Source organism: Somniosus microcephalus, chromosome 19, assembly GCF_052327205.1.
Source record: "Somniosus microcephalus isolate GS21.2 chromosome 19, FLI_Smic_1.0, whole genome shotgun sequence".
Classification (NCBI taxonomy): domain Eukaryota; kingdom Metazoa; phylum Chordata; class Chondrichthyes; order Squaliformes; family Somniosidae; genus Somniosus; species Somniosus microcephalus.
The window spans coordinates 68,558,368-68,573,661 of NC_141005.1; the positions used below are offsets into that span (position 1 = coordinate 68,558,368).

Consider the following 15,294-nt stretch of genomic DNA (forward strand, 5'->3'; position numbering starts at 1 on the left):
ATTGTAAAATTACAGATCTGCTTCTCTTACTGCTTTTCTGCAGCTTCTGTCATCATTTCTTTTTATTCATTGATGGGATGTGGGCGTCGCTGGCTAGGCCTGCATTTAGTGCCCATCCCTAATTGCCCTTGAGAAGATGGTGGTGAGCCGCCTTCTTGAACCGCTGCAGTCCATATGGTGTAGGTACACCCACAATGCTGTCAGGAAGGGAGTTCCAGGATTTTGGCCCAGCGACAGTGAAGGAACGGCGATACAGGTCCAAGTCAGGATGGTGTGTGGCTTGGAGGGGAACTTGTAGGTGGTGATGTTCCCATGCATCTGCTGCCCTTGTCCTTCTAAGTGGTAGAGGTCGTGGGTTTGGAAGGTGCTGTTGAAGGAGCTTTGGCGAGTTGCTGCAGTGCATCTTGTAGATGGTACACACTGCAGCCACAGTGCGCCGGTGGTGGAGAGAGTGAATGTTGAAGGTGGTGGATGGAGTGCCAATCAAGTGGGCTGCTTTATCCTGAATGGTGTCGAGCTTCTTGTGTTGTTGGAGCTGCACTCATCCATCATGGGGCTTGGGAGTACATACTCAGTCACAAACATAGCTGGGAACCAACCCATGAGCAAGCTTTAACAGCTCCAAAGTAACTGCTTCAAGTTATAAACAAAGGCTGGATTAGAAGATTATCAATACTTTTTTTTAACACTATGCAGGCTTTGTGGTCACATTTGTAACTGGTTTTGGGACCAAATCTTACTCCTTTTTCAGTAAGTTACATTAACAGGTCACCAAATTCAAAAACAACTGCTGAAATAAAAAGTGCCTCCCAGAATGAAAGGGTAGATTCAGATTTAGAGTTCGGATCTAATTAAAGTGCCACATTCTTTAGATTCATTTCCCACCCATGAGGAACACAGTTCAAGTTTCTAGCCAGCTACTCCCATGCCTCCACATACATTTTCAGGATTCAATTTTCTTCTCCGTTCTTGATTTTTTCCCAACCTTCAGGAATTCTTCTGCATACAGAGCACAACCACACAGTCATTCCATCAACACCCTCACCCAGCACAATTTCCCCCCTAATGCATTAAATCCTTGAACAGTGCAAAGCTGTAGAAAGGGATTTTGTACACTGTCCCTTGCCTGTTGCAAGCAAGGTTAAAATGGAAATTCCTCCTCCCTGGATATTGCACAAGCAGATTTTTGGGCATGTTGAACTGAATGGAATTACGTAAATATATAAACATGCCGTGGTTTGTTGAAATTGGGCAAGTTCAGTTGAAGTGAATGAACACAGCTCCAGCTGTTACAGTTACGTTTGCGTGTTTTCCCCCAATTACCACCACTTAGGCAGACTGTCTGCTCAGATGCTGCCAATTATTAACTGATTTCACTCAATCAAAAGAACACATTACGCATCATTTAATTTGGGAAGTTTCAAACAAAAGGACTTGAAGCTCTATTCAAAACAGGACAGCTTGGCACTCAACACATTGCAAAACAGCTGTCAAAGGGCTGAAATGACAACAAAACACCACTTCTTGCCACGATCAGTTTCGTCACCTTCACACTGGACGCAAAAACCCACACACAGCTCCCATAAATCCTGTCACAGGAGGCAACTCTGAATGAATACTGAGCTGTGAACTGGGTGTCACATGGTTCAGGTTGTCCTTTCGTCTCTGGGACCCATTCCATTAATTAATCTAACCCAGACTCTGAAAACACACAGGGCACTTTGTTGTTTAAAATTGACAGCCAACATTAAACGCTCAGTACTTGTGACATTGACTTCAGTTGAAAATATAAACGGCCTGGCTTAGCTTGTTCCCGTGGCATTAGAAACCCATTCCCCAATGCACGCTGCAATGGGAACATGCCTTTACTTACCAATTTTTCCTCATACAATAAGGAGGCACGGAGTGATGCCAAGACGGAACATTCTCAGTACGTGCACATTATCGTCCTTGTAGCTAATTAGACAAATGTATGGAAATAGCTGGGGATAAGCTAAGGGCAGAGCAGGGGATAGGTTCAGGACAGAGCTGATGCAGGAGCCAGGAAGGGGGAAAAAATATAATTTTAAAAAAGCTACTACTGAAGTCTGAATCCAACCCAAAGGAAATAAACATCTCTCCTCTTTGATGCAACTGGGTAGCACAGTGGTCAACATTGTATTTCTACCCTGGCTGAAAACTAGTACCTATATAACAGATTGAATGTTTTCCTGTTGTAAAGGCAGTGACAGCTCAAAGTAAAAATGAGAAGCCATCTACACATATTTCCTACGCAAAGAATTTTAAGCAAAGAAAGAGGCCATTTGGCCCATCGCGCTTAAGCCAGCTTCTGAAAGAGTTATCCACTTAGCCCCCATTTCCCTGCTCTTTCCCCATAGTTATGCCACTTCACTTTGAAAAGCTATTATAGATTCCATTTTAACCATTGTTTGACAGGTCATTCCAAGGCTTAAAAATCCCCAGTATAAAAAATGTCTCCTAATCTCTCCTTTCATTTCTGATGATCTAAAATTATTAAATTTACTACCCACTGAGCAGTGGAAATTATTTTTCCCTATTTACCTTATCAAAATCCTTCATGATTTTGAACACCTCTCAACAGAAACACTCAACCATCTCTAGTTTAATGCAAAGAGCCCCAAAATCTCCCGTCTCTGTATAAATAAAGCCACTCATCCCCCCGACCAGGGGGCAAGCAACCTTAGATCTGGTCCTGTGTAACGAGACAGGATTAATTAAAAATGTCCTAGTAAAGGATCCCCTTGGAATGAGTGACCATAACATGGTTGAATTCCATATTCAATTAGGGGGTGAGAAGGTTGGATCTCAAACAAGCGTGCTAAGCTTGAATAAAGGAGACTATGAAGGTATGAGAGCGGAATTGAGTAGAGTGGATTGGGAAAATAGATTAAAGGGTAAGACGATACATGATCAGTGGTGTACATTTAAGGAGTTATTTTACAACTTCCAAAAAATATATATTCCACTGAGAAGAAAAGGGTGTAAAAGAAAAGACAGCCATCCGTGGCTAAGTAAAGAAATTAAAGATAGTATTCGACTAAAAACAAGGGCATATAAGGTAGCCAAATCTAGTGGGAGGATAGAGGATTGGGAAAACTTTAAAAGACAGCAAAAAATAACAAAAAGATTGATTAAGAAAGGGAAGATAGATTATGAAAGTAAATTAGCAAAAAATATAAAAACAGATAGTATGAGTTTTTATAGTTATATAAAAAGAAAAAGGGTGGCTAAAGTAAATGTTGGTCCCTTAGAGGATGAGACTGGGAAATTAATGGTGGGAAATATGGCGATGGCAAAAACACTGAATGAATATTTTGTATCAGTCTTTACAGTAGAGGACACTAAGAATATCCCAACACTGGACAAACAGGGGGCTATAGGGGGGGGGAGGAGCTAAACACGATCAAAATCACTAAGGAAGTGGTACTCGGTAAAATAATGGGACTCAAGGCGGATAAATCACCTGGACCTGATGGCTTACATCCTAGGGTCTTGAGGGAAGTGGCAGTAGGGATTGTGGATGCATTGGTAATAATTTTCCAAAACTCCCTGGACTCAGCAAAGGTCCCGGCAGACTGGAAAACTGCTAATGCAACACCCTTATTTAAAAAAGGGCAGTAGACAGAAGGCTGGAAACTATAGACCGGTTAGCCTAACATCTGTGGTAGGTAAAATTTTGGAGTCCATTATTAAGGAGACAGTAACAGGGCATTTGGATAATCATAAAGCATGGTTTTATGAAGGGGAAGTCATGTTTGACAAATTTGCTGGAGTTCTTTGAGGAAGTAACATATAGGGTGGATAAAGGGGAACCAGTGGACGTAGTGTATTTAGACTTCCAAAAGGCATTTGACAAGGTGCCACACAAAAGATTATTGCTTAAGATAAAAAATCACGGGATTGGGGGTAATATTCTGGCACGGATAGAGGATTGGCTATATAACAGAAGGCAGAGAGTTGGGATAAATGGTTCATTCTCAGACTGGCAATCAGTAACTAGTGGTGTTCCGCAGGGGTCAGTGCTGGGTCCCCAACTCTTTACAATCTATATTAACGATTTGGAGGAGGGGACCGAGTGTAACATATCAAAGTTTGCAGATGATACTAAGATGGGAGGGAAAGTAGTGAGTGAGGAGGACATAAAAAACCTGCAAGGGGACATAGACAGGCTAAGTAAGTGGGCAGAGATTTGGCAGATGGAATACAATACTGGAAAGTGTGAGGTTATGCACTTTGGCAGGAAAAATCGTAGAGCAAGTTATTATCTTAATGGCAAGAAACTGGAAAGTACTGAAGTACAAAGGGATCTGGGGGTCCTGGTGCACGAAACTCAAAAGGTTAGTATGCAGGTGCAGCAAGTGATTAAGAAGGCCAATGGAATGTTGGCTTTCATTGCTAGGGGGATAGAATATAAAAATAGGGAGGTATTGCTTCAGTTGTACAAGGTATTGGTGAGACCGCACCTGGAATACTGCATACAGTTTTGGTGTCCATACTTAAGAAAGGACATACTTGCTCTCGAGTCAGTACAAAGAAGGTTCACTCGGTTAATCCCGGGGATGAGGGGATGGACATATGAGGAGAGGTTGAGTAGATTGGGACTCTACTCATTGGAGTTCAGAAGAATGAGAGGCGATCTTATTGAAACATATAAGATTGTGAAGGGGTTGGATCGGGTGGATGCGGGGAGGATGTTCCCGATGATGGGTGAAACTAGAACTAGGGGGCATAGTCTTAGAATAAGGGGCTGCTCTTTCAAAACTGAGATGAGGAGGAACTACTTCACTCAGAGGGTGGTAGGTCCATGGAATATGCTGCCCCAAAAAGCTGTAGAAGCTACATCATTACATAAATTTAAAACAGAAATAGACAGTTTCCTAGAAGTAAAGGGAATTAAGGGTTACGGGGAGCGGGCAGGAATTTGGACATGAGTCTAGGTTCGGATCGGTCATGGCCCTGTGGGTAGCGGAGCGGGCCCAGGGGCCGTGTAGCCTGATCCTATTTCGTGTGTCTAATTCTGTTAGATTCAGGAGATGGTTCTGTGATAGTAGATTGGCGGTTAGGATCAGATCAGCCATGATCTTATTGAATGACGGAGCAGGCTCGAGGGGCCGATTGGCCTACTCCTGCTCCTATTTCTTATGTTCTTATGTATCATCCTAGCACTTCTGCACCCGCTCCATTACTTTAACATCTTTCCCAAATATATCTGAAGCAATTTTTTTGGTGGGCAAAACTGGACACAATATTTTAAATGCAACCTACCCAACGATTTGTACAGGGTTAGCTTTATCTTTTAGATTCTTTACTCATTTCCAGTGTATTTAGACATTTGTTTTGCCCCAAGCGAAAGAGATATAGTAGTTAGAGAAAATATTTCCCATTCCTCGAACAATTTACCAGTAAGGAGAAAGAGGAAAGATTTAACAATCCCAACTCAGCAATTAATTTTCTGGATCCATAACTCCCTGATGGCTCAAGTGAGTGAATAGTTGAACCACAGCGCTCAGGAACATCTTCCAGTTCAACTCAGTCTGTGCTCATAATTGATCTCAGCTAGGACAACTGTTGGGTCACCACAATAAAGTCTGAAGGAAAAACACAGCAGGATTCCCACTCTTCATTGCTGTCCAGCAACCTTGCTAGAAATCTGTGTGTAGATATTGGGTGAGGACAGCATTGCTCTCAGTTAGGATCTCTCTGCAGTGAAATAATCTGCCAGTACACAATGTCAAGGCTCACACATGAATCCAGGCCACATGCACAAGATACCAGAGGGCAAACTGGTGCCTATGAAATCATAGCCAAGGAAGTGGGCAAGACAGAAAAGGAGCTGAAAAGAAAAGTGGCTAGAATGTTTTGTTAAATTAAAAAGCATATCGAGCCCTATTTACTTTAAATGGGTTCAACCTATTGGAAAAATATTGGACGATGATATTTCATACAACACATTTCTTACCGTGTTACACAGCACAACTTCAACCTATATAATTTACATCAAGCATACACACATACTAGTCAATCATTCTTGGTGTTGCACACAGGCATTGGGAATTTCCTGATCACCCCCCGTAATCCCAGAGAAAGATTGCTGGAAACCATCCATTCCCTATTTCTGGAAAAAAAATTACAATAACTAATTTCAATAAGTTTGCAGGCTGCAAAGTGTCTCCAATAAGCAGAGCCGGTCACAGTCTGACCTTGGTATGGTTTTAATGTACTAGGTGTGTGTGTGTCTGTGTGTGTCTCTGTGTGTGTGTGTGTGTGTGTGTGTGTGTGTGTGTGTGTGTGTGTGTGTGTGTGTGTGTGTATGTGTGTGTGATCTCCCAGAGGGTGCAACGGGACATTGCCAGGATTCCTCACATTCCAAGACCTATAGCGGGCATTCTCTCCTGGCAGGAGGCCTTAAAAGCCAGTGGGGCGATCACTAACATCTGCTGTTATTTCCAGCACCTGGTGACTATAAAAGAGCAGCAAGAGGGGCAATAAAAAGCACAATATAAAAAGGTAGGCCAACAGAGGCTGATTTACATGGCTGCAAATACCAAGCCTGATCTAGCCACAGTACAGTATTACTGTACAATTACCTAAACATACCAACACAGAGCCAGAACTCAGGCTACAGTCAACCAATACAACAAATCTACTGTACCCACTGCAGAGCTCAATATTATTACAGAAGCTGGTACTACACTTGATGTTGCCAGAGAAGTTTTAAATAGGATATATATTTTATTACAAAGTAATTCTAGGAAAAAATGTTGACTGTTAAAATTATGAAAGCAAATATATCTAATAATCTGGTGTTCAGACTCCAGTTCAACCAGAGTGAAGGTAAAATCTGTGACTGAATGTGGCGCAATAGTATTGTTAATGCACACACTTGATACTGACACAGTCCCCTTAGCAACTTCCTTTTGGGTGTGGGATTGAGTTTCTCTCTCACAGAATAGCTGTTTACTAACTGGTACTGTATCCTGCTTTAATCACGGTAGTAAGACAACAAAAAAATTATACAACCCATTTTTGTGCCTAATTCCCACTGCACAGTTTCAAAGATAGCCAATGGCATTCCATATCCAATATTGTAAGGAACATTTTTCAAATACAAAGAACAAAAATGGGTCAATTCCAACCAATGATATTCTTGTGCCAAGCCCTCTGGTTAAACCACCTCCTCCAGACAGCCATTCAACAGTTTGATGAAATCAAAACCCACTGGTCCTGAGGGTATCCAAATCCAATTGCCTGACAATATATATATGGAAAACGCACATTGGACTGTACACAACAGCAGAATCCAGAGACTGAAAATACATGTCTGGCAGGCTGCAGAGACAACCTCTCTCTAACTCAGTAGAATCTAAAGCTATGCAGACCAATCAACTGGATCAGAACCAACTCCATATCAAAGCACATTCTCTGAAACATCAATCATCTCAAGGAATAACAACAGAAAATGCTGGAAAAACTCAGCAGGTCAGGCAACATCCGTGGAGAGAAATTTGAGTTGACGTTTCGGGTCGAACCCTTCTTCAAAACTGGAAAGAAAAGAAACTAGATCGAAGGCAGGGCTGCGATCGGACAAAAGAATAAAAGAAACAAAAGAAATAAAAGAGATTAGAAGCTAGACGAGATGGTAATAGGCTGAGATTAGGTGTGAAGTGTACTGGCAGGGCAAAAGATAGCTGCCAGGTGTGAGAGAGAAACAAAAGGAAAGGGGGGGGGGGGGGGGAAAGGAGTGGAAAAATTACAAGAAAAAATGAAATGGGGGCCGAGCTTATGATCTGAAATTGTTGAACTCGATATTGAGTCCGGAAGGCTGCAAAGTGCCTAATCGGAAGATGAGGTGCTGTTCCTCGAGTTTACGTTGAGCTTCCGTGGAACAATACAAGAGGCCAAGGACGGTGAGGTCCGAGTGGGAGTGGAGCGGTGAATTAAAATGACAGGCGACCGGAAGCTCGGGGTCAACTCAAGGATGTGGCTGAGCTGTTAGCTGAAGCATAGAACAGCAAAGGCTGTTGGTGCTTATGTTAGACCTCCCTATCTATTTCAGGAACACAGGGGCTTCTGCACCTCAATATTCTTCATTAATCCAAATGGTCAGTGCATTCTGGGGGCTTAGCTTCACACACACCCCTTCTCACATCGGTGGAACTGACCACTGCTCTGTCTCTTCTATACACAAAGTCAAACATTGCGTTAACCTCACTTGCAAAGCAATGATTCCTGGAACACGCATCAGACGATAGAAAATTGGCAACTGCCACCTCAATGTGTTTTGTGCACCCAGCTACCATCAGAATCAAATTCATGAAGCTGCAAGTAATATACCAAAAGGTCAAAAAACTCCTTCGCCCTCAGTCTCAGATATTGCAGTCGAATTTTACTTGTTGGATTACTCTACATATTACACTAATCCTTGTTTAAAACATCTGTGTGCAGAACAAGAGCAGAATTGTGGCACTCGGCACTTCATGAAATACAAGTGTGGAAGTAATGAGTTAAGTTGCACAGTTCAGAAAAAGGAAACACCAGCAAAGCTGGTAATTGTGAGACGAAAAGCCACCTGACCAAAAGGAAGCAAATTCCTTTGTCTTGTATAACATAAGAGTACACAAAAAAAGGAAGTAGCAAGGCCGCAACCCTTAGTAGCACAAAAAGCTTCTGTTTCCCCAATTCTTATCCAAACAGATAAGCAGGAGCCAAAACTGAATACTCAGCCATATTATAACCACGTCCATCTGCCTCGAGTTCTAGATCAATCCCTATTTTTTTAAAAACGATTCATGAATCTGTGTCTTCCTTGTGTTGGGGCCATGCTAATCTCGATCATTCTCTATTTTTCAAGTATATGTACTGACAAAGTGACTGTCTCATAATTTCCAACTTTGTTGAGGTTTCCTTTTCTTGAATTGTGCAAATTAACTCACTACTTTAACACTTGTATTTCATGAAAGTGGTCAAAGCCACAATTCTGCTCTTGTTCTGCATAGATATCTTAAACAAGGATCAGTTTAATATGTAATCTGTAAAGTAAAATTTGGCTGCAATCTCTACAAGTCTGACTGGTGCAGTAAATGCATTTATTAAACACAGAGTTTCCATTTGCTCAGTATTTTGTAAGTAGCTGCCCTTTTCATGGATTTGGAATGTGCACTGGGATGATTAAAAATAGATAATAAAGGTAAGAATTAGTAGAAGCTGTATAGTCAGGAAGATTTATCAATTTTTTGTGCTTATCCCAATAATGGCGGCTGTACTTTTAGAAAATATTGTTAACCCAGTGGGTCCCTAACTGGGCGGCACATAGATAACAGTACAACTGTGTCACTAGGCCCAGTGTGAACAAGATTTGGGCAGGGGGTCAAATGTATGTGCCACAACTCGGGATTATACAACACACGAATATACAAAAATGCAAGCCCCCGTACACAAAAAAAACCATGTCTTCCATACACATAAATTCAAAGATGCCCCACAGCTGTAACACCTCACATTGTTTGCTCGTCACTTCCTGCCCTGCCCTTGTCTGCTACACCACTGTCTTCCTCTGTTGCTCAGTTACTGCTGTAATTTGTCCTGCTGCTCGCTTTCCAGCTGTGTTTTGGCTTTCAGAGTATTCAGTGTCAGCCGTGGCTCAGTGGGTAGCACCCTCGCCTCGGAGTCATTAGGCTGTGGGTTCAAGTCCCGCTCCAGAGACTTGAGCTGAAAAAAAAAATCGAGGCTGACACTCCAGTGCAGTACTGAGGGAGTGCTGCACTGTTGGAGGTGCCGTCTTTCGGAGGAGACGTTAAACCGAGGCCCCGTCTGCCCACTCAGATAAAAGATCCTATGGCACTATTTCGAAGAAGAACAGAGGAGTTCTCCCCGGTGTCCTGGCCAATATTTATCCCTCAATCAACATCACTAAACAGATTATCTGGTCATTAACACATTGCTGTTTGTGGGAGCTTGCTTGTGGCTGCTGTGTTTCCTACATTGCAACAGTGATTACACTTCAAAAGTACTTAATTGGCTGTAAAGCGCTTTGAGAAGTCCGGTGGTCGTGAAAAGCGCTATATAAATGTAAGTCTTTCTTTCCTAGCCTCGCTTTGTCCATCACCACTTGAAGTTTAAACATTGGAAGATTTAAGTCTTCAAAATTCCTAGGATGGCGGACTGATGAAGGCTATTCACTGATTGGTGTAACATGCTGCTTCCTCACTGATCTAAATAGCCTTTTTTAATTCTCAGAGACTAAGAAGCTTAAAGAATTGAGGCAGAGTGGAAGCTGAAGTCAGTGGTATACACAAGTGTACAAAGAAGCAACAAGGGTTTTGCAGGCTCTATTCAGCCCATGGGCCACATTTTATACACCCTCACACTGGGTGATTTTACATCTGATGCTTTAGTTCAGAACAAGACTTGCGATCGGAGGCAGCTCTTCTCCAAACTCCTATATCTCCTCCAACACTGATCTACATTGGCTCTCAGTCGCCCAACTCTACCAATTTAAAATTCACATCCTCATGGTTAGATCCTTCATGGCCTCACCCCTCCCTATTTTTGTAATGTCCTCTGGTCTTAGAACCCCACCCCCAAATTCCCTGTTCCTCCAACTCTGGCGTTTTGCCCCACTATTGGTGGCCGTGCCTTCAAATACTAAGACCTCACACACTGAAATTCCCTGCCTAAGTCCATTTACCTCTCTCTCTCCCTCTCCTCTTTTATGACCCTCTTTAAAATCCACCTCTTCGACCAAGCTTTTGGACAGCCTAGCTAATATTTTCTTTGGTTTGGTGCCCATTTTTCCATACACCTCTGTGAAGCAGTGTGATTTTTTTTCTATGTTAGAAGCTTAAATGCAAGCTGTTGTAATGTTGAAACTATCGCCAAGAAGATTGGTTTCCTCTTTCACGCCAAACACTTATTTTTCCCTCATCAACTCATAACTCTCAATAAAGCACAAGTCTGGCCAAGACTTGAATACTGCTTCAATATTTGGAAGGCCTCTTCGAGCACTTCTCACAAACTCTTAAACTAGAAAAGGTTTGTTTGACAAGCAATCCCTCTCCATCACCACCTTCTTTAATCTTTCAATTTTATGAACAGTACTTCTCTGATTTTTTTTCTCTTGTTCCTTCTAAGTTCGAAATACAGGAAACTTTCTGGTATCCGGCACTGACGGGACCGAGCTGGTGCCGTACCATCAAAACTGCCGTAGAAACCAGCGCTAATGTTAAAACATACGGAGCTTTTGAGCTCCGTGTGAATCAACAAACCCTGTTGCTTAGCAACAGCTTCAAAACAGTCGGCCGCAGCTTAAAAGCGTCTCTGTAGCTAAGCAACAGCTTCAGCTAGACCTTGCAGAGCCTGACTGGAAAAAAAAAAGCAACGAGAAGTAAAAAAACTTATAGGAAACGGCTCCTGAATTTTGCCGGTAGATAGAGCTTTCCGGACATTTAACCTCCGGTTAAACGAAAGTTTCCTGTACACAGTATTACACATTCCACTTCTTTTCTACATCTCCAGTGTGTTGAAATCAAGACTTACAGGCCTAGGCGTTCCACCTCTCCCTCCCTAATTTTCCAGCAGACCGCAGGCGGGTGGAGGCAGAAAGCCACTCCGTGACATGCTCCAGTGCGTCCCCGGCATTTTCTGATGGGTAGGCCCATTGGGGTACAATAAGCCTGACCAAATGTAGCCAGGCATATAAAAACTTTCATGCAAATGAGGGAAACATGGTCTCCACAGTAAAACATTGAACACAGTGGCTATCTATTAGGCCCAGGCATCCGGCATTCAAAGGTTGGCGGAGGGGGCCCCAGGGCAGAGAGAAAAATGGGGCCTGTGTAAGCACTGAGAGCACACCAGCCCCATCACCCAGAGAAAGACATTTCTTAAATATTTTTTCCCAGACTACTTTTTAATCCACCCATTCCATTCCCCTACGCACCCTGCCCCCTTGGCCGAAGGCTTGTTGCATAAAGTCTCCACCCCGGTTCGGGGCAACCCCCAGCAAAGGTTGGTGAGCCCGCCCCTCATGTATCTGACCACTGGGCAAGAAATATGGCTGGAGCGCAGGGGCATCCTGGGGGGCACTTTACTCCCACATCACCAGAGATGCACCCCCAATCAAAATGGAGGGGTTGCTTAAAAGCTAGGACATAGTGTCCTACTCTTAATTCATTTTTTTCCCTCAGGAAGCCCTTACCTTCAGCCTTTTGAAACCCAAGTTTGGTGTCACCTAATCTGAACTTCTAGATTTACTTTGCTTTTTAAAAAAAAATTAATGCTGTAGGCCTCCCTAATTTCTGAAAAAAAGATGTGTGTTTACAACAAACTGACAGTAATATAAGATTTAGTGTCAAGTCACAAAATGTTGCACCAGAGACTGCAAGAACTTGGAATGGTTTGCAGGACATAATTAACTATTTACAGATAAATAAATAAATAAATAAAGAGCAGCTAATAGAAAAAGATTTACTGAAAATCGTCATCCTCCTCACCCCAGAGTGAGCTGTACAGACAAAAAAAACAATGCTGGAAACCTTAAGCATAAATAGAAAATGCTGAACAAAAATTCAACCGATCATACAATGATAAACACAGGAGACCATTCGGCCCATTGTGCCTGTATCGACTCTTTGGTAGAACTATCCAATTAGTCTCACTCCCCTGCTATTTCCCCATAGCCTTGTATTTTTTTTCCCTTCAAGTATTTGTCCAATTCTCTTTTGAAAGTTACTATTGAATCTGCTTCCTCCGCCCTTTCAGGCCGTGCATTCCAGATCATAACAGCTCGCTGTGTAAAAAAATGTTTCCTCACGTCACCCCCGGTTCTTTTGCCAATCACTTTAAATCTGTGTCCTCTGGTTACCGACCTTCCTCCCACTGGAAACAGTTTCTCTTTATATACTCTATCAAAACAGTTCATGATTTTGAACACCTATCAAATCTCCTCTTAACCGCCTCTGCTCTAAAGAGAACAACCCCCAGCTTCTCCACATAACTGAAATTCCTCATCCCTGGAATCATTCTAGTAAATCTCCTCTGCACCTTTTTATACTGTTTCAAATGCCGTATATTTGTGGCATTCTCTAATTTTTTTTACACTCTCTCTCTCGGTGAACATTCATTTACTGTCACAGTTCAAGCAGGGTTTTTTTTCGTACTGTATTAAGTGGTTGAAAAATGACATGTAGAAACGACCTGACATCCTTGCAGCATGTCCAGACTGGCCAACTCTCGCTCATTTTGGGGTCGCAACAGGGGAACGATTTTAAAGCATAACGCGTGGCTATGTAACCCTGATCGTAAATCTGATGGTGACAGCTCCGAGTAAATGTGCAGCTTTCAGGCCACTGCCGTGTATGGGGGGGAGCGGGTCCGCCAGCACAGGATCACCCCCCAGCCTGCGCCCTCCTCACCTGTCCCGCAGCAGCTTCAGCCCCATGTCGGCGCTCTCTCCCTCCAGCTCGTCCCGGCTCAGCATCGCGCTTTGCAGCCGCACGGGTAACGAAACCTCGGGGCCTAGGGGAGTGGGGAACTCCTGCAGGAAGGAGTCCAAGATCCGCCGCACCGCCTCCGCGGCGTCCGTCCCGGCGCTCTTCTCGGGCGCAGCGCTCATAGCTGCCTCATTGCCGGCCGCCCGCCCTCGGTCACCGCCGGCGCCGGACTAACCGCCAACTGTCAGTCCGCTGCCCACCCGCCTCACCGCGCCTGCGCGAAGTCCCATCCTGGTCACACCCACCCCCGTCATTCACGCATGCGCGCCGATTGCTGGGGCCCAGGGGCTATCGCTGTGTGTAACATGTTGCAATATAGCGCCTTTAACGTAGTACTAACACGTCCCAAGGCACTTGGTAGGAGTGTTACCAGACAAAAAATTTAACACCGAGCCCCATAAGATTACTGTGAGCGAATATCTCGATAAATCACTCCCCATTTTAAAATAACTAAGATTTAATTCACTTTGCTTCCAATTTCCACCCTTCCTTCACCTTCACATGGTCCATCTCCGACTCTTCCCTTCCCTTCCTCGACTTCTCTGTTTCCATTTCTGGGGATAGGCTATCGACAAACATCCACGACCTGGACTACACTTCCTCCCACCCCGCTTCCTGTAAGGACTCTATTCCATTCTCCCAGTTTCTCTGTCTCCGTCGCATCTGTTGTGACGATGCCACCTTCCATACTAGTGCTTCCGATATGTCTTCCTTTTTACTCAACCGAGGATTCCCCTCTACCGTGGTTGACATGGCTCTCGACCGTGTCTGTTCCATTTCCTGCACTTCTACTCTCACCCCTTCTGCTCCCTCCCAGAACCACAATAGGGTTCCCCTTGTCCTCACCTTTCAACCCACCATCAAACACATCTTCCCTTCCCCTCCCCTCTCCTCTCAGCATTCCGCAGGAAGCGCTCCCTCCGCGACACCCTGATCCACTCCTCAATCACCCACAACACCCCCCCCCCTTCCCACGGCACCTTCCCGTGCAAGTACAGGAGATGCAACACCTGCCCTTTTACCTCCTCCCTTCCCACTGTCCAGGACCCCAAATACTCCTTCCAGGTGAAACAGTGATTTACTTGTACTTCTTGCAATTTAGTATTCGCTGCTTACGATGCGGTCTCCTCTACATTGGGGAGACCAAACGCAGATTGGGTGACCACTTTGTGGAACACCTCCGTTCAGTCCGTAAGCATGACCCTGAGCTTCCGGTCGCCTGTCACTTTAATTCTCCGCTCCACTCCCACTCAGACCTCGGCCTCTTACACTGTTCCAACGAAGCTCAACGTAAGCTCGAGGAGCAGCACCTCATCTTTTGATTATGTTGAGTCCAGAAGGCTGTAAAATGCCTAGAGTTCAACAATTTCAGACCATAACCTCTGCCCCAATTTTTTTACATGGCAGATGTTGATGATTCTGCCATTCCCATTTACACCTCTTATAGACTCATCTTTTGTTTCTTTACTTGTCCCATTACCATCTCCTTTTGCTTTGTACTATCATACCTTTTTTCATTTAATCTCTCCTGCCTTTCATCCTATCACAGACCTTCTCTCTTTTGTTCTTTCCTCCCCTCCCCCCCTTTCCCTGCCCCTACACTTGCTTAAAACCTGTTATATCTCTAACTTTTTCCAGTTCTGATGAAAGGTCAACGCCCTGAAACGTTAACTCTGTTTCTCTCTCCACAGATGCTGTCTGACCTGCTGAGTATTTCCAACATTTTCTGTTTTTATAGCAGAAAATACAAACTCGGCCCCATCATCGCTGTTCCAGCTTGTTC

At 43.8% G+C, this 15,294-nt stretch overlaps 1 protein-coding gene across 1 annotated transcript in view; it reads right to left on the reverse strand.

Moving 5' to 3' along the window:
• ppm1f (protein phosphatase, Mg2+/Mn2+ dependent, 1F) overlaps positions 1–13,726 on the reverse strand; it is a 64,275-nt gene extending 50,549 nt beyond the window's left edge. Inside the window, exon 1 of the mRNA XM_085961992.1 lies at positions 13,434–13,726. Coding sequence (XP_085818118.1) covers positions 13,434–13,633 — 200 coding nt within the window. The 5' untranslated portion in view covers positions 13,634–13,726. The remainder of the gene's footprint in view (positions 1–13,433) is intronic.
• Positions 13,727–15,294: the final 1,568 nt, after the last annotated feature.